The sequence below is a fragment of the Olea europaea genome, unplaced genomic scaffold (genome assembly GCF_002742605.1).
Source record: "Olea europaea var. sylvestris unplaced genomic scaffold, O_europaea_v1 scaffold2146, whole genome shotgun sequence".
NCBI lineage: Eukaryota > Viridiplantae > Streptophyta > Magnoliopsida > Lamiales > Oleaceae > Olea > Olea europaea.
Window position 1 is genome coordinate 68,192 of NW_019239435.1, and position 22,318 is coordinate 90,509.

The following is a 22,318-nucleotide window of genomic DNA, read 5'->3' on the forward strand; positions in this document are numbered from 1 at the left end:
GTTGGTTATCCCCTGCTGTCAAGAAAACTATCCTACAAACTCAACCTCCTCTCAGGCGAAGTCTAAGCGCGCGAAGGTAACAAAAAGGGTAGCAAGAGAGAGCAAACTATTTCCTTTTATGGTGGCAAAATTCGTTATTTAAACATATGCGAGTAAAACCTGAAAAACGTGACTTCTAAATTAATGGATAAACACTATAATAGTATAATCAAAGAGAATGATGAAAGCTTCATTAGGATCAACCTTACTATAGTGACAAACTCAATGAGGAGACACGTGTCAATGCATGATTGGACGGTTTGAAACAAACTGACCTTAGCCAAGTATCATTATTCCATTAGGATACACCAACTTAACGACAACGTTGACTTGGTTCAATCGAGCCTATAATGTGCTAAGCATCATTCGTGTCCATCGCGAACAATCACAGAAATGAGAAAACTGATGCCGAGAAGTGTCAGTTTCAATTCATCACCAGTCAGTTTTGGATTGAAAAATGGGATTTTGAAAGCTTTGTAATCCTGTTAATAAGTGTTTGGAATATGTAGTTTGTGAACTGGGATTGGAATGAATTTGTAGAAATAACTACCATATTTTTGTATGCATTCCTCAGGAATATAATTGAAAACCCTGTTTCTAGTAGCACAACAAGAAAGACAGATTTTGAAAAAAAAAATTTATTTCATACAAAATAAATCCTTGAACAAATGCATACACCAAATTGCTAAGGGCAGGATTCTGAATATGATGCAATGCCTAATGGTCGCTGAGAACATCACATTAACAAACGCCCAACCCGCAATCCGATTATACAGTACAATGGTCAAGATCTTAACGAGTTTATTTTTTTAGTATCGTCTAATACGGTCCAATACACTATACAAAACATTCTATCCTGGCTCTATCATTTTTTCGGCTGTCATTTCATTAAGGCAGAGCCGATGTATGATGAAGACGAGCATCGAATTTCAACAGACAACGTCTTGACAACACGGTGACACGGGTCTCCACCAAATACAGCATTAGAAACTGCAATAGAACAACTGTTTCTTCCCTTACAAGCCTGTAGAAATGGAAAATGCTTTAATCATCTTAAGTAAACATTAGTTTACTACTTAAGGAACAACTTGGTTTAAAACTAGATATTAAGCCAACCAGGCATTTAGCCCAGTAACAAATTTATGCCTAGCAATTGCTATATAACTAATTCATCAAGCTGGTTCTTCATGGGAACTACAAATTTGTTATGTACTAAAATATGCCACGCATACCTCAGACACCACGGAAAATGAATTGGGTGCGTGGCAACTGCCTTTGGAGAACTTGCGGCAGCTTCCTCGGGGAGTCCCATAGCTTGCAAACTCGATGGAAGAGATTGTATGTCCAGCATCACACTGCAAGTGCAATTCAGGTATCAAGGTATTCGGTGAAATTTTTCCACTGGTATTATTTGGACTGGACCAAGCATTTAGAGGTGGATAATAGTTCTCCGATATGTTAGCACAAATAGTTTCTGAGAAACCCGACTTGATGGATATCTCAAATGGGGTCTTCTCCGTCTCCTCAAAGATGACAAGCAAATTGTCTGTAGCCTTTAACCATGATCTTGGTATGTGGTACCTGGATATAAACTCAGATTTAAAACCATCAATAAGTAGCAAGAATATTGTAAATTCAAAATGGAATTAGAAGTACTATGGAAAACAACCTTGTTCTGTTCATGCTTCTTAGTAAAGCTAGAAAACATTAAAATCGGACAAACTATGTAAGTTTTTGGTGTCAAAAGAGTACCAGGATTGAGTGGGTTTCCCACAGTTTGTTGTACATTTGTCAGAATCATAAGATCCCCGATAGTCACAAGGTTTACATCCATCTTTTGGGGCAATCAAAGTCCAATATCTTCCAATGTGGTGGCCATTGACCCAAGCTTGACCCTTTCCCATACTTCTAAAATCAAGGACAACGGGATCTACCCCACCAGGGGCATCAAAATGCGTCTACTCAATAAAATGGGAAACAGATTAATAGAAGAAAGGTGAGAGAATCTTAACAGAAACAGACATCATTAAAAACATGAAAATGCAGAATGGTGATAGTGATTGCTCCTAGAAATTGTATCCTCCAACCACTGAGAACCAAAGAATGGAATGTATGATAGTGAAGACATCAGGCTGCCTTCCCTTTGCCAACACCCACCAAAAAAATAAATCCCAGGGAGAAAAGGAAATGGAAACAAGAACTTGTGAACATGGAAGTTGAGTAAGCAATGTACACCACGAAGAAGAAACACGATAATCTTCCTGAAGAAAAAATTAACCTAACTCCTGGCATTGGAAGGTCAAAACAATGTGTTTTTCACTTCCTCTCTCTTTTTCCATTACTTTCTAGATATGGAAATGTGAGAGCTACAAGGATTCCCAGTTTTTTTCTTTTATTCAAGATATTTAGTGCAGCCATTATTCAGTAGTAATAAATGAGAGCTAAAACATAGTAATTGAATATTTACTGTCCGTTTAGAAACTGATTTTTATATCTCGAAAGAGGAAACCAAAAGCTATGTTTAGAACTCACGAAAACTCGACCTACCAATTATTTGCCAGTTACCTGCAACCCTAGTGACAACCTGCTATAAATACAAACCTACCAACTATTTGCAAATCTACAAACAACCTACTATACAAACCTACCAACAAGGATTGACTAATAAATAGGGAATAAACGTTTCCCTTCATGCTGGAGCAAAAATATCAATCATGCCACAAAACAGGTTGAGATTACACTATCAGCTGCAAGAGAATCAATGGAAATCAATGAAGTATACGATCTTTTTGGGAATTTTCTGTGATGTATATATTCAAATGAACTGTAGGCAACATAAAGGCATAAAAAAACGATATTCAGCATTGAGGCTGATTCACCACTCCTCAACTAATCATTCTGTGTCCTTACCCCCCTGTAACTAATTTCAACAAAATGACTAACAACTCTTAACAAATTGAGTGACCCATCATAATTCTAGAAACTACTAACGTCCTGCTGTCATATGGATGGCTCCCCTATGTGCCTACTTGACTCTTGCGCCGGTTGTACGTGAATTTAATTGGAGGGCTCATCAGAACCCCTTCATACATACATATATATATATATATTTTTAAAATGACCTAGGGTACATTTCGCACTATATTATGGGAAACCTTTCGAAGGAAATAAAGTATCAAATTCCACTTCTTGCTTATATAATATTATTTTATTTCATTATTTACTCTCTCAATTTAGCATTTGAAGTCACACGATACCATTATAAACTGAGCAATTCCATTAAAATAGTAACACGAAGACAGGAACGACAGTATATGCATCAATTGCTTCAGCAATTTGACTACTTAGCCATTCTGCAATGGATGCTTCCCCACCACACACTTGAGAGAATGAATAACTAGGCACCCTCAAATTCTGCTAGCTATAATTATAAATGCTGATTACATTAAGAACATAATATATTGATGTGTCCCCATCTGACGTCGAACAATTTCATTTCATGCCCTTTTCTGTAACAAGTGATCAATTTCCCCAAAAAAAAAAAAAGGAAACGCAAAATCGTTTCAAATAATGTTCTCAAAAAGTTACCTTGTACCAGGAAAAGTTGGATGGAATTGCATCACGTGGAAATTCTGTCCACCCTGCGCTTATATTGTCATCAGTGGAAAATATTTTCAGAAACTCTCCCTTAAGCCCTACCTATAATCACATTGTGGAAATTTGGTAGTCAATTTTGTTTCATTAGCATCAAGAAATTTGAGAAAAGGTAAAATGAGAAAAAAAATTGGATTAAAATGTGAAAGGTGAACTTCATGTTACCCAGAGTTCTCTTATCTACAGTAATTAGAGCATCCAATTTCTTCAATTGTTTATTAAAATCAATACTATATTATTTCGCCCGCTATTATCCATTAGTGATGGAATATTATATGATGGGCCACAAAGGAAGTTTTTACAAAATTATTCATGTGCTCTGTTCACCTATGTCAACAAAAAGTTCAACAAACAAATTGTTCTACCAGCTTACTTCAAAGATCAAAGTGCCTTCTGAAAATAAACCTGAAGGAATTTGTTATAAATATTTGAATCCATGGAAAAATATGTTAGAAGTGCATAGTCATAGAAGCGAGGATAAATTTACGCTGAACTTCTAGTGAAGAAAAATGTGGAGGCGAGGACAGGTGATACCACCACCATTTCCAAAGAACAGCTTCAAAAGTGCCTTTAACCTTATTCCGTTCTTCAAATTAAATTCAAGCATACCACTCTAGTACAACCAGCTTTGAACTTCTGATTTATTCATAGGTTTACTTGGTTTTTCACGCTCAGAAAGCAAATTCAGAAACCATGTGACAACTTGATTACATTGATCCTCAAGAGTAAACTAGACTTCTTGAACCTTTGTGAATCATATCTCGATTATAAATAAAATAATTTATACTTAATTTTTTCATGATTCATGTCTAAGTACCTCTAGAGTGCCCTTTAAATTTTTTTTAGAATATGATTTATTATTTGTAAAATTGCATTAATACAAGATTCATATCACATTAAATTTACCTCATAGGGCATTACATGCACAACTACCACCTCATACTTAATATAGGCTAAGCATTGGTTTACTGAGGTTCTCTACAATTTAAAATCTTATGCTGGTTGGAGCTGTTTTTGGTGAAACATTGCCGATAAAAATGAAATTTGCCATTTAATTAAAAACTAATGAGTGAATGTGAGAGTAATAAGTTGTATCAAGGAAAGATCCATAACGTTAGGAAAGTCGTAGAATCAACCAAACATGGTGAATGAAATCTCCAAGTAACACAAGTACCTGATAGGTCCACATAAACTCCGTGAGATCAATATCTCCACTTTTACACCCTGTAAGCTTGATTTGACCCCTAAACCCTGCCCCATCCTTCTCTAAGAAGGCACCATAGTTCTGCAGGAAACAGTACAAGTACCATATTTATCAAAATCTGAACTGGGGGGAGAGATGAGAAATTTATTCTACACGGATGAATCACTCACTGAAATTCATTAACTGAAATAAAGATAAAAAAAGCAACAGAGTTCAAAATCCACAAAAAAAAATAAAATAAAATAAATCTTGAAAATAATGAGGCGTTTCACCAGAAATAAAAATGCAGAATTCGATTCCATTCAAGACAATATTATCCAGAAATTTCTATCTTCAACTGTTAATGGTAAGACTACTAGAGTGTGAGAACCCAGAAACTAAGGTGAATTAGATAGTTTTCAAAAAATTTCCCATAGAGAGTTAATATATCATTATTTACATTATTTAGTTGTTCAGACAATCTAAATTGTCAAAGCAGATTACCTGCAAGCCCACTGTTTGAGATAACAATGTTATATCGTTGTATCCTTGCGTCAGGTTGACAGGCTGAACTACCTTTATCCATTTACCTTTCGCACCACCTTCGATTCCAAAAGATGTAATACAACAAGAAGGCAGTGATATCAATGTTATTAATCTCCAACAAAACCAGCAGAAGGTGAAAAATAATATTTGAGATATATCAGCGACAGCGGACAATCATTATGAAATTTGTGGCAGCTCAAAGGACGAACAGCAATTACATGAACCAGAGAAAATATTTGTAAACGAATTTTCTTTTAGCATATTAGGCTTGTTAACCTAGTCCTATGTATAACAAGCTTTATAGTCCTTCTGGAACCAGAAGATTTGAATTCATAATGCTCAGATAGATGGCAGATTATACAGAGTGGTGTATGGAATTTTCCAATTTTGTACGAGATATGTCCCTGAGTTGTCTCAATTTCTTTTCTAATTTCTCTCTACTTTCCTCATTTCTATGTACTTTGTATTTTATAAATAGCAATGTGCTCCACTCTAAGGTGAATGGAATATTAAAAAATTCCATCCAGAATTGCTTTCTTGATTTTGGAAATCTGTGAGATTCTTTATGGCCTAGATTGCTAGAAAATAAAATTTCTCCAATGTTTTTTTTTTTTTTTTTTGGCTGCTAAATGTGAAAAATTGTTCTTCACCTTTTAATGCTGAGAACAAGGTATGTGTACTCTTGGAAAGGATCCACTGTCATCCACCATAGAAATATATGTAGAGGTTTACACCAAAGAAAATTAGCAGATTGTGATGATGTGTAAATTTGAGATTGCTAATACCTACTTTCTTATGATGGGTCAATTCCAAATTATTTTCATCCCATAATCCTTGTCCAGGTAATTTGAAATAATAACTGCCAATGGTTCTATCAGCTGTACAAAAAGGTCATATCCTTATCTCAGAAGTTATGGTTTTGAATTGTGAAACTCATGTCCCTAATCTTTTGTCAATTAGCAAGTTGACTAAAGACCTAAACTGTGTAACAATATTCTGTACCTTTCGTTGTGAATTTGGGAAGTCGAACATTGGGAACACTATTGGCAGTGCAAAAGAAAATGAAGGATTGTACTATTTTGAGGACGAAGTCCACTCATGTGGAAAAGCTCAAACGAGTAGTTTTCTGTTTCTATTGCAAATGAAATTAATTTTATAGCATCGTAGGTTAGCACAAACTTAAAAAACTTGTTTCTTTGTTAGTAGAAAATAAAAATCCATCACAGCTTCAATGTGAGATTCATCAATTTAGCACTGTTCTACATTTTTTTTTTCCCCCTTCATGCGCATATATGCCATCAACGCTGTTCTAGCTTATTCATGGTAATATTTGGAGACCCTCGGCATAACCATTCTTTTGCCGGAACAAATTGTTTATAATCTTTATTGATGATCATTTCGAAAGATATATGGGAGGAAGAGAGAGAGAGAGAGAGACTGAGTAATTATAATAGATGAAATACCTGTGAATTGGCTGTTGACATATATGTAAACCAAATCACGCATGCTGTGAATATTAAGTGCTGGACTGAGTTGATTATCTTTCCAAAATGAGATGTCCTCATCAGAGATGTGTATTCTGCATCATATATCAAACGACCATCAGTATCACCATAAACATTTTGATTACCAAGCTGTGACTATAATCAATAGTTTAAAGATATGACTACACTAGCCTGACTTTAACAGAATAAGAGGATGATGCAAAATAAAACTTGAAAATTGTGCATCATGGATAAGACGTATGACATGCCCTCATCCACCATGCCCCACAGCTGGCCCAAATGAAAAAGATAGATGTAATAGTGCGTGAGAGAATTAATATACGTTGATTTATGGAGTAATCGGAGATGTTGCTTTTGAAATATTAATGATGCCCATCCTTGGTCCTGTCCCTCTATTACAAGATTAATAAAGTTTAGGTTTTAAATAACCTACTATAGAACACAAACGGAGGATTAGTGATAAAATATTATGCAGAAAGATCATAGCATCAAATATTTTTGAAGTAATTAGCACCTAATTGTTCATAACTCATAATCTCTGACACAGATTATTAAAATCTGATGCGCATGATTTTCAAAATGTAAAATGTAACTGGTGTATCAGACTTACTATTATCTGTAAGGCTTAATATTTCAAATACCTGGTCGTATACCACAGGTAGTCAGACCGGTCTTTTGTTACATTCAAATGCTCCAATATGCCGTGAAATGTAAAATTGCTGTTGCTCCACACACCAATTGGTTCTTTAACAGAATTCCAGCTTTCTGATATACGGGTAACTTGGTTTGGAACCATCATTCGCAAATATGCAGGATCATTTATATCATTAAATCTTACTGTCTTGATTGAAGTTTGAGCCCCAACCTGTTTCAAATATTGAAAGACAACCATAATTCAATAATATAATGAAAATATAAAATTTGTTAGTGGTCTGATCATGAGGTGAGAAAAAGCACAAGGCAAAAGGATTTCGGGACTGAAAGTGATAATCCATACACAAACAGTGGAGGCAAACAGTAATAGTAATGCAAGTATATTTTTTCCTTTTCGTTTGTTAAACTATTTCACCTAATACTTAAATGGTTAGATAAAGGGACAGTTTTTTTTTTTTTTTTTTTTGGGCAAAATATCAACATAGTCTTAGAGAGATACGGAAAGTTCATTTGTCTAAATTTCTTCTTCACTATGTCCTCAACATTTAGCCCAGATTCATTTTTTCATCAACGGTCCAACAGATGTGTAATTTTTTTTCAATTGCGGATCTAATTGTTAAGAGACCTAAACTAGGACTCTTGTTGCTTCAATAATATGTTGAACCATTTCATCCAAAAGATTAAGTTGCAACTGATAGCATAAATTTATTTATTTAAATTGCTTCAAAAATACTTTTGCTTATTTTTAAAAGTAAACAGGGTGGTAGTACTATAATTTGATCTCTGAAAACTTTTATGCATGTCAATGTGAAACTTAATGTCAAGTGTGTCTCAACATATCTAAATTCCATAAGAAATAAAAATATCAAATGGCATCAAATTCCCAAGTTTTGCTACCAATTTCTAAAGCCTGGTAAGCTAGTCTAAAATGATTGGCATTTACCAAGATATAACAAACTGCTGATAACAAACATAATTTTTCATTCACACCATGTGCCTGAGCACTTAAACAGGCTTAAACAAGGCTCATAGGAATTTTGAGATTGTCATCCTTCTAAAAGGCCTTCACACCATCATTCCAGAATATTTGATTACAAATATAACGATGGAGTCAACATATTTTATTCTTCAAAGTAGAAAAATCATTTGGTAATAAAGTATGGTTTCTCAGATATGCAACTGAAACAAATGGTATATTCTGACAGGTGCCTGCATGAATACTATAGATCAATAATGATGAGATAATGATGTAAAACTTCATGTAATAAACTCCTAAAACCTCACTGTAAAAATCACATTGGAGACGCTTAGAGCTTATAATGTGAACAAATAATCAAACTGAGTGCAACTAAAGTTCCCATGCAGTTTCTCAACCACCTCGCACAGTAATCATTAAACACATATATATTCAAGTATTTGAGAACTTACTCATACCTTAGCAGTATTGAAGGCAACATTTTTGCAGTCTGGCAATATACTCACTGACCATGGTGGTAAAGTATATGCTTGACCAAGGAATTTTACCGTAACAGATTTATGCTCATCAATATTCGCAAGAAATGCTGAGCACTTGCTTTCATATAAGGACAGTTTTTGGCCACTGCTATGCACAATTTCACGGTACACATGTGCCTGAAAATAACCATATAAACTCCATAAGAACGAAAGGTGGTGGAGGAAGATTTTGAGAAAGTAGGAAATAAAGGCTCTGTCCTCCTAACTGAACCAATAATTTTCCAAACACAAGATGTACACGTTAATCCCATTTATATTGACAAAACCTAAAAAGGATAAAGAACTCCTTCTTGGATAATTTTCGTAAGAGAGGATGTCATGCCCACCTTACACCAAGTAATTTCTTGTGGCAAAGTTGATATATCCCGTGATGGTTCATTCATTCTTTCAAGTTTATGAAATGGGAAGTACACGAATGTCTGGCGGACCTAAATCTAGTGGCAAAGATTGAGGTCTTGGAAATATGAGGCATTAGGTTCAAGTGACACCACTACATTGCTTCTTCGTTATTTATCCTACCATTTGTAGATTTATAGTTTCCTAATCATTGTTATATGAGTACTCATACATGCTAATGGATGCAAAGATGATCACAAGGTCGCTCGAAAAAGAAAACATGACCACAGGAGCATGGTAACTTCAGGTATACTTTTTTCCCCATTACATACCTAACATTCGAGAATATGCAAGGATCATACGTGAAAGATCCGTTTTTTTTTTCTCTCTCTCTTTAGCCCTGTGTCTTATCCCTAGGAAATGCTCCACTAGCAGGGTTTTCGGTAAACTGTATCTTGGTGTGGATGGCTAGCTGGCCTATATTCCTTGATTTTAATAAGACTCCTTATAAGCGTTGTTTCTATTTACTATTATCTAAAAATAATGGAGTTATTAACAACTAGACGAAACCAAGAAATCATCCATCACATGCAAATTTATAGAAGATCTCCTTTAAGATCAGACAATTCCATTGAGTTGAGTTTATGATTGTATGTGTGATAACATTGACACATATCTCCCACGGAGTTGTTGTAGGACAAAATACCCACTGCCTCCTTGAAACAGAGATGTCCTAAACCACTAAACAATGGGGGCTGAATTGCCCAACCACCTTCGGACTATAATCCTGCATGTCTGTCTAACCAAACAGGAGACATGAGGTTCCAGTATTGGAAATAAAAGAACAGTTCTGGGCAGATAGCTGGAAATTGAATCTTTCCCTAACATCCACATGATAATAGTACTTAATGCAACATTTTATAACGTGAGAGAATATAAGAAACTGAAAGAAAAGACAGGATGAAAATAGATGGGACGAATTAAGCCACTGAGAAAACTCATTGGAACAAAACTGGACAAGCTTTTCAAGGCACTACCATGAGATCTTATTCCTAGAATTTTAGGAATTAATTCCTATGAAAGCTGCCATTCCCATCAGAATAGTTCAATGAGAAGATTATATGATAGACATGCGTACGCCAAATGATTTGATGCTTTTATACTGTATCAACTCATATAAAAGCTTAAACTTTTGTAAAGGGGAGGAAATTTATTTATTTGTATTTACATCTGAACACGTCTCTTTGCGTGTAAGGTTGGATTCAAATTTTTCATCAAAAGCCTAACGATAAATGTTTCATAATTGGGTGGCAGTGAGACTTGAAAATAAGACATTTGGCTGCGTTAATAGCCCGTTGAGATAAGTTTAAGCTTTTAGAGGGGAGAATCTTATTACTTTCATATTTACATCTTCAACCATTTCCTATTTACCCATTTATGCATCCGAGTATTTGCCAGATGATCATTGTTTGACATGTCATCAGGAGCAAGTGCAGCAGCAAGGGCACCACCCAACTGGTAGGCGCCTGATGAAAGCGTGTGTGTATATATATATACACACACACTAGGGAAATAAGAAATATTTTGTTTCTTCTAACAGTTTTTGTTTGATTCAAGACATTTTCTGTTCGTTCTGGGTGCATTACTGATAGTTTGAGATTGACACAGATGGCTAAACTTTCACCTGAATTATTAATCGAATAACATGTTATTAAGCACGCTAATAATGTCTCAGCAGTCGCGCTTACGTTACCTGGAATTATTGGATTTGTAACTAACTGTACGTACTTCAAGACCAAACATACCAATAAAATAAGCTATTAGTATGACAAAAACCTGGAAGTAGAATATTTTGTTTGTATAATATACAGACCTCCTGCTTTGATCCAAATTTGATATACTGAGGTGAATCCACGGCGATGAGAGCAGGCTCGCAAAGCTTTATGGCAGCGTGCAGATCTTTTAAATGTCCCCATTTAGGCTGGCTGAGTAATCCTAAGCAGGTAATTTACTGAAATTGTTAAGCAAATGAAATATATATGTCTGTGCACAAGTATTGCCTTGATAGTAATTATTCCTCCTGAGGAGGACAAATTCACCCAAACAAGAGTTTTGACACAGTAAATCGTACCATATTCATCAACTGGTGCATCATAATCATAACTTGTAATGTAATTTGGCCCCCCTGAAGTTCGGCCAAAGTTTGTCCCACCAAAATACTGCAACAACAAAATCAAGGGGAAAAAAAAATTGTCTGAAATTTATGGTTTACATTGAATCGAAAATGGTTTTAATTTTAGAAGTTTCAGCTATATTTTAAACAGTTGAAAGGAAAGGACCTTCTTCTTTGTCATAATATATTGCTTCCACTCATGAGCCAAAGTTAAATATGAACCTTTCGACCATATAATGTCAAAATAATTATGGAATTCAATAGGTATCTAATGTACCATATAATAATTCTGGAAGCTCCCCCCACGCTGAAAAAAGCGAGCAACTGCAAATGCGAGATCTTCAACTGGTCGGTGTGGGACTCTGTCACCCCAACTCGTGTACCTTCATGATAAAAAAAGGAGAGATATAGGTGTAAATACCAAGCTTATACATGACAATGTCCTCACCACCACTCATATGGAAATAGCTTCCAACAAATGATTAAGTTTGATTGTGCTTTGTATAGATTTGATGACCTGCTAGTGTGAGCACATATTCTAAGCTCAATTTATATAGTTGGTAGATAAAAGCAGCTTCCAGTAGAACTGTGAGAAACAGGTGTAGTAGGTGGTTCTAACTAATGAAAGTCAGAAAAAATAAGGATAGACACAAATTCAAGATGGTGATTGCATTTGAATTATTCTTGTATTGACCAAGAAATAAATTAGACCAGAATCAGAAAAGTCAGATTGCAATATCTACACGAGGACTTAAATATCATTGCATAATGTTATCATGGCTGCTAATGAAAACTCGTCAACCTCTGTGCACAAAGAACTCTGTAATTACTCAAGTACACATAAGGTACAAAAACCTATGTGCTTGTTTGATAAAGATTTTTAGAGATATGGAAAATTATGTTTTTTGGAGAATGTGCAGTTGAAAAGGAGTGTGGAAGAGAAGTGATTTTCCAAAAATAAAAATCAAACAAGGGCTATATTTTATCAAGACGATACCCAAAGTGTATTCCTCTGCATGCTCAGGCAGGCACATTTCTACCACTGGTAACTGATCTTAATATAAGCTCCTTTATTTATTTATTTATTTCTCGGAAAATGATAAAAGTCAGGATGAACACTTGAATCATTCAAATGCAACATAGCACTCAAAAAGAGTTTTCAGAGCACAAGCCAATACGAAGTGTTGGACCACCCCTTAAACTTGAGATGTTAGAGAGGCGAAGGATAGTTTACATATTCAACAAACCCCTTACACGCAGGCCGAGTTTTTATTTCACCGAAAGGATATGTACAAGACTTGACCTAGGATCTTTGCCTACTTCGGTAGCATATTGAATCATCTCATTTGAAAGCTTCACTGTTAGAAAAGGAAATAGTTATTAATTTTTATTTGTATCTTTAACAAAAAAATTAGATGGCCCTATCGTTTCAAAGTAATATAAATTCCATTTCTTTTATTAAATAGCCATCCTGACTTTTCCACTTTCAGGTTGCACATTCAGGTTTCTATCTTAAAGATCATAATAAAAGCGCGCTTGCAGAAAAGCTACACCAAGAACTGTAAGAGTAACCAAATACTTTTATGAAAATGAGCGTTGAATCTGGCAATACAAAAGGAAAACAAACTAAATGAAAGCTATATCCAGCAGATTAAACAGAAAGCTAGCATTTCACATGCCACAAATAGAAGCTGATCCATCCAGTAAGTTTTCACCGTTCCACATGTACCTAGCTTCTCGAGACTCTAAGCTATCCATGGAAAATTGGTGACGGTTTAAATTATTTCTCCTTGGCATGTGCCATTAGGGGACATTTATCATCAAAAGAGTTATAGACCTTAAATATAAGGAAACAAGACTACATTATTCTTTGGCTTGCAGTCTCTTGTCTCAACAGGGATGAAGTTCCACTATCAAATGTATCGTCTCTAAACTCAACACAATTTGTAATTATTAAACTCAGTCATAAGAAAATCTTAGAATGTTGATTTACGAGAAAACAGATACCAAGTTTAGGCTGGGAAATCCCTTTTCTCATCCACAAACAAATTAATGGAAATTTTGTCTGAACGATATATCATGGAGCTCCAAAAAGAAAATTACAATTTTTGTCAGAACAATATATCGTGGAGCTCCAAAAAGAAAATTAGATTCAACAAACAGATAAGGATTTTAATGTGGATAAAATTTACAGTATGTTCCCTACACTTTTTCGGGTAATGAGTTCCTAAATAATTAGCATTCAACTTTAGCAGCAGTTTCAGTTGGCTAGGAATAGCTTTACCAGTTGCATGGGTAAATAAAAACCGGCTTCTTTCTTAAGATTATCAGCAAATTAACTTTTTCAATTAGTTAACTAGATGTCTTTTTCAATTCCTTGGTACGAGTTAAAGAAATAACACGTGAAAGGACATTTGTTCAAGTTACATAAATCATGCTCCATAAAGAACCAGTGTTTTATTCAATATTTCTAATAAAATCACAAAATCAGATGAAGGCATCATACCATCCATCCCAGTTCTCCGTCCAAAATATAGGTTTCTTGTCAGAATTTGGCTTGAAACCATCACAGTAGTATCCATTGCAGGCATCTATCTGGCAAAGCAAATAGAAACTTAAATCAATATGGAACAGAGATACGATGATCCACCTTAGATCATGAGATTGAATCCCATTCCTTTAACACCCAGTGCTATCAGATTTGGTCAGACCCATTTGCATGTGAAGAAAAATATGTATTGCACAAATGACAAGCAGGTAAATGTAAAATGGGCAAGGAATCAAGAATTTACAATGTATTCTGGAGCATCAACTTGCTTGCACATTACCCATGGAACACCAGCATCAAGCCCAACAGCCATTTTGGCAGCCCATCTCATATAGTTTTTCCCCCTAGAACCGTAAGAGCTTTCAACATTTCCATATTCATTTTCAATCTGAGAAAAATTAAAACTCTTTAAAGGTTACATATTTGTTGCTCCAAAGCTAGAAACTTTATATGTACCATATTTGATGAAAAACAAAAGAAGGCACAGAAACTTTTTTGTGTCATCTCGTAGAAAAAGATGCACCATATCAAACCTAAAAAATGCTTTGCGTCTCCATAATATAGGTGTATCAATAAAGGTAAAAAAGAGTTGAAAAGTGCTTCTATCAAAGTAGCTGTCATAGCTTTTGTGTTTCTACTCTGCAATGATAAAAGATCACTGCACCAAGTAAATGTTCATAAGTTTGGTCAATAAAAGAAACTAAAAGTAGTGATTGACCGCATCAAGTGCCACTGCTATTTCTATTGTTGAAGTTATTCATTGAAGATAAGAAAAATTACTATGACCTGCAACATAATTATTGGACCACCTTGCCAAGAGAAAAGTGATTCCTCTTTCATCAGATCCACCATCTTTTTGACAAACCGCTTCATTTCATCCTGGAGAAGAGTAAAGACAAATGCATCAATAGCTGCAGGGAATACAAGGTCAAGCCACAGAGGTAAAATGCATCTTCTGTTTTACTAGCAAAGCAATGAATCAAGCTTATAACAATGAGTAATGGGCAACTGAGAAGGAATATTGAAAGAAACTACAGATTAGAAACAGATGATATCTAGCAGGACCGACTAAATAGCAGAAATAGTGGCCAGAATAAAGATCTTCAAATGTAACGATTTGTCAATATACGAACCGATGCATGACCAACTTGAACAATTAATGGAGAACAAAACAGATGTATGAAGCAGAGGGAATAAAGGGAAGAATGGTAGAAGAAGAAGAATCAACGGACGAAGTAGAAGAAGGTAGAAAAAGAAAGGAATTTCGCCACGAGCCACCAAAATAATTTATTCATTCATCAACTGTTTTAATTACATGGCAAACTCGGTTTAAATAACAAAACAAAATCCTAAAGAGAAAGGGCCAAGCCCATTATATAAGTCCACTAACATAAATAATAGTCCAACTAAAATAAACAAAATAAATAAGAGTCCAAATAAAATAAAACAAATAGAGGTGGATGATGTCCTCATCATGAACCAATCTAAGAAACAAATGAAAGTGAGCTTATAACAATGAGTAATGGGCAACTGGCACAGAATATTGAATGAAACTAAAGATTAGAAACAGATGACCCAGTAGGACTAACTATATGGCAGAATAGTAGCCATTAAAAGATCTACGAATGAAAACAGTTGTCAATATACGAATCAATCTAAGATGATAAAGAAAAGGAGAAGCATCTCTATCATCAGACAATTTACTGTTGCCTGCCAAAAGCATGGCATTGGAAGAAAAGAGGAAAGTATCCATGTCTCATCACCAACCAGCAGATCATAATCTATGTAGTAGCATTGCCAACTCCTCGACTGTTTTATTTCCAGAAATGATCACTTGTAATGTAATAGGTCAACCTCAGGTAACATGCAAATGAATCAGAAAATCATCACTTCATCATTATTCCCAAATGTAACGACTGTCAATAAAGGATCTAAACGTATTCTTATCGATCAGGATACGGAGCCTCAACTGGTCGTGCGACTGAGAAAATTTACTTCCCTCTGGTCATGGCAGCTCCTATTTTGAAACATTGAAATGGATTTGGACCGTAAGCCCTTTCTTCTCTTCCAGCCTTCACTATGCTTGGTTCTTTTTTTTTTTTTATTAGGTAATCGTAGAATTTTATTTCTTAAAAGAGAGTACACGGGAGGTATACAATCACTTTAAGCATGAAAGGAACAACATAAAATTAGGCAACCCTACAATAGAATTTTTAGCCACTGCATTAAACCAAGTATACAAAGTCAAGTAAAATAATTCTCTTATCTGCTCTATTGTCTTTGTTTGGTCTTCGAAACAACGATCGTTCCGTTCTCTCCATATGCACCATACAATCGAGTTTAACTTTTCAAATGGTTGACGTAATTTCGAGGACGAAATTATTTTAAGGGGGGTGAGATTGTAATGCTCCGAAAATTTTATTTCATTTATGATTAATCATTATTGTCTTGGCTTTGGGGAGGGGATTACGTGTCTTAGTTCAAGTATAAGGTTTGGGGGATTTAATTGTCTTGACTTCCACCTCATTTGATAGATCATGCACATGTATTTTAAGGGAGCAAAACTTGCCTTAGTGCTAGAATTTCATTCAACCTCCCATAATAAATATTACAGTTAATCAATAATTATAGAAAATTTTGGGGATCATTACCTAGAAATATCAATTTAATTTGCATATGCATGTGACTTGTAATATTTTTACATTTACGACTGGGTAGTTTGTAATTAACAATGCCCTTAAATATCTTCTTTCGTATTAAGTAAATTTCTCACAAATTGCTAGACAAATGGTAAGACACGATTTGGGCCTCTGACAAATATTCTACATCCCCATCAAAGTTAATTATTTTGGGTATATAGTCCAATTAAGCTTATAATACATTATATAATTATTTATTTCATTTTTATATGATGTTATGTTATTATATGATAACCTGTCATTTTATGTAAATTGATGCAAACTTGATTATTCTTATATTAAATAGATTCTAATTAATTTAACTTGATTGATATCCAAACAAGGAGTTTTGTAATTGGATTGATTAACAGAACTAATTGACGAGATTCTATAGGTTAGGTAGCATCTGTTATTTATTTGATATAATTATTTTACCGTGAATAATTATATTTTTACAGTTAAAGGTATCTTGGACGAACGATCGACGTGCCTATTAATTTAATTACGATATGTTTATAACTTTATTATAGTAGTTATATTTATATGTTATTACGTGCTCACGATTCGTCTCGCTTTAGGATTCAACTTGGAAATCATATTAAAATATTGTCTCTTCTCAATACGTGTATTTTGTATCATTTAATGTAAAAATAGCATATGGAGAACATTATAATCTTGTAATTGGTAAATACTAATTTAAAGTGTTAATCAAGTAAGTGAGGTAAATTTGGATGTTAAAAATTAATTAGCATAAATTGTGCCTAATTATCTATAATCATTAGGCCGAAAATGAAGACTTCTTACCTAGATTGACCACTGCCTTTTAAATGATTTAATAGTATAAAACGGGGCCTTGCTAAGTGATTAGCATCAATTATACTTATGAGACGTCATCAGTTTAAAATAATGTTTTCCTATGCATATTTACTTTTGCATTGGATTTCACTTACTTTGATCAGCTACACGTTCAAATCCTCACAGTATCCAAAATCTTGATTTTTGCTTTGCAATCATCAATCAACTTATGATTTATCATAAAATATATTTTCGATAATTTTCTCGGCATATAGACTCGGCAACGGCGAAAGGTTTTGGGAATGTGAATTTCCTATTTCCAACAATTTTATTGTCAAAAGAGGTAGGATACTTTGTGCAAGTGATATGTCCTTTCAATATTATGATTTTCATGAGTGATTTATTTCATGAAATGCTTATTGACCTGCAGGTCCAATGAAATGAAATGAAATGTTTGACCTGCGGGTCTCAAAGAAATGAAATGAAATGTGAGATCGCTTTCGGGTCTCCTCAAATGTACTAGAGCTTTCGACTGATCATCGATTGCTCTTGATGAAATGATGGTATGAAATGTTATGAATTTACGTTTTAAAAGTTATCATATTGTTCGGACGCACGTATCCTACTGAGTGTAATCACTTACTCCTTTAATTTCAACATTTCAGATCAGTAGGGTCGACGTGGAGGTGGCTGAGCGATGCGCGGGTTGCCAAGTAAAGAAATTGTTTTTCAAGAAATCATTCAAAAACAATTTCGTTAGGCTATTTTGTGTCTCTCTTCAACAGCCTTTAAATTTACTAGTTGGTTGTGTATAAAAATATGTTATTTGATTTGTTTGTTGATTGCGTATATTTCCATGATTTAAATTTAATTTATGAATGTTCTAGTATCTTGTTTATTTAAGAATTTTATTCTTACCGTTTGGTATTTAAAATAAATAAAAGTAAGTTTTTGGTAACGGCCCATACCTATTTTATAATAAAATTTGGGGCGTTAATCAGGCTCATTGTCTCATACAACTGGGTCTAATCTCGACTAATGAACTTGAATGAATAAAGTGCTTGAAATGTGGTTGTAGTATTTATTTCACTTGTCTAGTTGAAGAATTGTATTTGATGTCAATCTAAAGCTTACATAAAAACTTTCTCCAGTGCTATGCAAATGCAAGACTCAATTCCTATTATTTGGTTAATCATAGATCATGAAACACGTTGTTTGTGTTCAATGAAAGTGCTACCACACCTACTCTAGTCTTCTACGTCAAGAAATTCAAAATTATTTAAGAATCCTTCTTTTCTTTTCTGCCCTTGACCAGTCACAGGTCGAGTTTCCCTAAAGAGAATCCACTTAATGTCTCCGCAAGTAATTATTCCCTAATAAAATGTTCAAAACAGTATCCTCTCCTACTTTAACAATAGTCTTGGCTGGGAAAAAGGAACTGCAGGACAGCAAATCAATGTTAAATAGAAACTTCTCTGTTTAGTTAAGACAAAGCAAGTTGACCTAACTTGCAACTTGGAAAGTCCCAAGAAATAACTAATCCCACAAACACTTAATTAGGAGACAAGTTAGGTATCCCCAAAATAGCAATTGTTATCTAACAGAAACAAAATATCAGTCTCGTGGTTGGACATGCTTATTAATATGCTTTCTTGAGTAGTGTTCATCTTTCACAAAATTTTCTTTTCACAAATTTCAAGAAGTGACGTCAAGCCCGTAGCTCCGTAAGACCTGCAAGCAAGCCCACGGCTCTTTCGCCCAATACGCGCTCATAAAGCTAGCCTAAACACCCTTCTATGCTATTTCAAAAAATTCAAATTAAAACTTCTTAACTTGGAAGAATTATAACACCTCCAGACTACAGCTTACCTTAGCAGGAAGAAAAAACTCATCTTAAGCTATAGCATCGAGAAAAAATAAACCACATTGATAAAGATAAATGTGATGATTATATACCAAAAAAGATTAAAGAGCAACAGAACGCAAGGATGAAAACATAAAGCTCTTAGCCTTATGATACCTTGAAGAGCACGTTGTCCGTTCGAAATTCTATACCAGGTACATCTCGAAGCCAAACAGGGAAGCCCCTACAAAGTTTTGAATAGGAGATCAAAGATTGACATAGGTGCACTGACAAACACATCTAAGTTTAATCAGCCAGAATTTGTCAACTATCCTACATACAACAAAACAAGCCTTTAAGTATTTTAAATTGAAGCCATTGAAGTAGCCTTCTCCAATTGATAGGAAGACATAAGTTATCCTTATAAACAACAAATTAAGCAATTTTGTAACTAGCGTCACCTCAGATTTTGGTCAGTGGTGAGAAGCAACATCATCGGCTTGCAAGATGTTAGCAGATTTTGTCCATGTTGGAAATGGTAATCAGATTTTTCTAGGGAATAAGCTTTCTCAGAAGAAAATCTGTTACTTGAGGCTGCTAGTTTAATTATCCACTTCTATCCTCAACAGAGTAGTAGTCAAACAAAGTTGACTCTCAAATATACGCTACAGACTTTACCCCTTTTCCCAGGAGTCTAGTATGCAAAGTCAACTCAGGCTCTTGTACATTTAACTTCCAAGCCTAGCTCAAATAAAGTTTCTCAAAAGAATATATAGTTGGCATCTCAATTTAAGATGCTTCTGAAATCTTTTGACAGATGTATGCTTAGATCTTCAAAACGACCCTCAGGTGCGCATGCATTCAATTTTTCATCAAAGGCCTGAAACAAGGAATTTTCATAACTATGTGGTTTTAAGACTTTGATGAAGGACATTTCCCTACTCTGATACCATGTTGAACTAACTCTCACAGTTTAAGGTACCAAATCAGGAAATATTATTTATCTTAAGTGTTCAACTTTTGGATTCGTGAACTTCCCTTTCAATTTTGAAAATGCATAAATTTTTAAGTCTGAACGAAGTTAAGTTACATAGAATGATTTGTCTATCAATTTTCTCGCAAATTTCTCAAACCATGTAAATTAATAGAAGTTTGTGACACTCATTGACATAAAAATTCCCCTAATATATGCAATGCTTTACACATGTGTCCTGTACTCCTGCATGTATCAAACATTTTTTCCATTAGATGAAGGTTGATAATTAAAATTTGAGGTACTGTGCAAGAAACAAGTCGCAGTAAATACAGCAATAAAGTTTGACTGCATACAGACAGATCAAACTACTCAGAGAAGATGACAGAGTATTTGCAACCTAAACCTTGAAACTTGAGTAACAAGATATCACTTTTACACAAAAATGAAGGTAGAGTCAAATCGTGACAGAATTAGACATGTAAACCTTCTTAACTATTTAAAATACAGATGGAAGTTTACATAAAATATATGACAGGATCAGTAAGGGAAAAGAGAATCTAACCCGAAATTCCACTCTGCACAAACATAAGGACCTATCCGCAGAAATAAATAAAGCCCACTTGAACCAACTTGCTTCACAAACTTCACAATATCATATCTCCCTTCAAAGTAATACTAAACGGTGGGCAATAGGTCAGAAGAAATATACCTTAAATCCCAAGTGAGAAGAGGTCATTAGTGTGTTAACATATTATATGAGCCGAGAAAAAATTATACCTGACCCCTTACAGGCTCATGACCGTTCCAAAATACGTATGTTTCAACGACATCCGCCCCTCCTTGTTTGGTCTTAGATATCAAATCAGGCCACATCTGACAGAAAGTTAAATGTAAGGGAATAATTAGACACCAAATTGAAGAAACCTGAAAAACCTTCAATCTCTTAGAAAATCTTCTAATCATGTCATTTTAAGATCAAAAATCGTGATGTATCTATAAGGTTTTCAACCTTTTGGAAATATAGATTTTACTTGGAAATTAGGAATCCGTTTACTGCATTCCTCTTACATGGAATTTTTTGAAGCTGAAACTGTTTCGAAGGCCCACCTTCAAAACTTGCCAGTGATGATGTTAAAAAGAACATATTCCTAAATTTCACTAAGCGAAGTTGATAAATCAAAAACCCACTACAACAACAACTTTATAGCATAACCAAAAGTCAATAATACTGTGAAATTCATGCATGCCCAAAATCGGAAATTGAATCTGAGGATAAAGACTGGTCATCAAAAATTACTTCAGGGGTGGCACGTGGGTAGTGAATTCCTGCAGAAATGAGCATGCGGCGTTTGCCGTCGATGATCAATGCCCTATGATCGTAACTGACATTGAATGGCTTAAAGTATTCTCCAGCAACAATCAAGAATTGTACACTTATAGCCACTATCATCCATCGAAAACCGAATCCCATTTTCCAATTGAGGCAGAGAGTGAATGAGGCAGAATAAATAATCTGTAAAAACAAAAAATGGATAAGATCGGGAAATATATGCTCATTGTTGCGGTTGCATCGTCACTGGTGAAAGTGACATGATAAGGTATATGTTTTGATGCGGTAGGTACAATCCTCGTATGAATAAAAAAATTTAAGCAGTAGACAGTCTGCTGGGAAGTTGCGATGTCAAGAGGCCGAGGTGGTTGATACTTTTCGGATAAGAGCGAAAACGGGTCTGGATGGTTTCGAATGGGTCGGGTTTTGTCTAGCCAATGATTTTATAAAGCGGTGAAAATAGGAAAATTACCAAACCAAACCAAACCAAACCAATCTCTTCTACTTTTCTAGGTGCTTGTTTGATATTTCTTTTCAATTAAA

The 22,318-nt window shown here is 34.7% G+C and overlaps 1 protein-coding gene across 1 annotated transcript; it reads right to left on the bottom strand.

Moving 5' to 3' along the window:
• Window positions 1-659: 659 nt before the first annotated feature.
• LOC111380447 (beta-galactosidase 9) lies at window positions 660-22,095 on the bottom strand. Its single transcript, XM_023004017.1, has 19 exons — window positions 21,743-22,095; window positions 21,223-21,318; window positions 21,008-21,120; window positions 19,647-19,713; window positions 14,940-15,032; window positions 14,398-14,541; window positions 14,112-14,200; window positions 11,883-11,988; window positions 11,564-11,651; window positions 11,306-11,427; window positions 9,016-9,213; window positions 7,569-7,792; window positions 6,886-7,001; window positions 5,381-5,478; window positions 4,868-4,978; window positions 3,628-3,738; window positions 1,792-1,997; window positions 1,272-1,620; window positions 660-1,063 (listed from the first exon to the last, which is right to left on the bottom strand). The coding sequence occupies exons 1-19, from the start codon at window positions 21,914-21,916 to the stop codon at window positions 920-922; spliced, it is 2,649 nt and encodes an 882-aa protein (XP_022859785.1). The 5' UTR covers window positions 21,917-22,095; the 3' UTR covers window positions 660-919.
• Window positions 22,096-22,318: the final 223 nt, after the last annotated feature.

Coding starts and splice junctions, on each gene's coding strand:
- LOC111380447 (XM_023004017.1), bottom strand. CDS start 21,916: ATGGGATTCGGTTTTCGATGGATGATAGTGGCTATAAGTGTACAATTC. Junction 4,979..5,380: donor CTCAAACAGTGGGCTTGCAG/GTAATCTGCTTT, acceptor TGTTTCCTGCAG/AACTATGGTGCCTTCTTAGA. Junction 1,621..1,791: donor GGGAAACCCACTCAATCCTG/GTACTCTTTTGA, acceptor GTTTATATCCAG/GTACCACATACCAAGATCAT.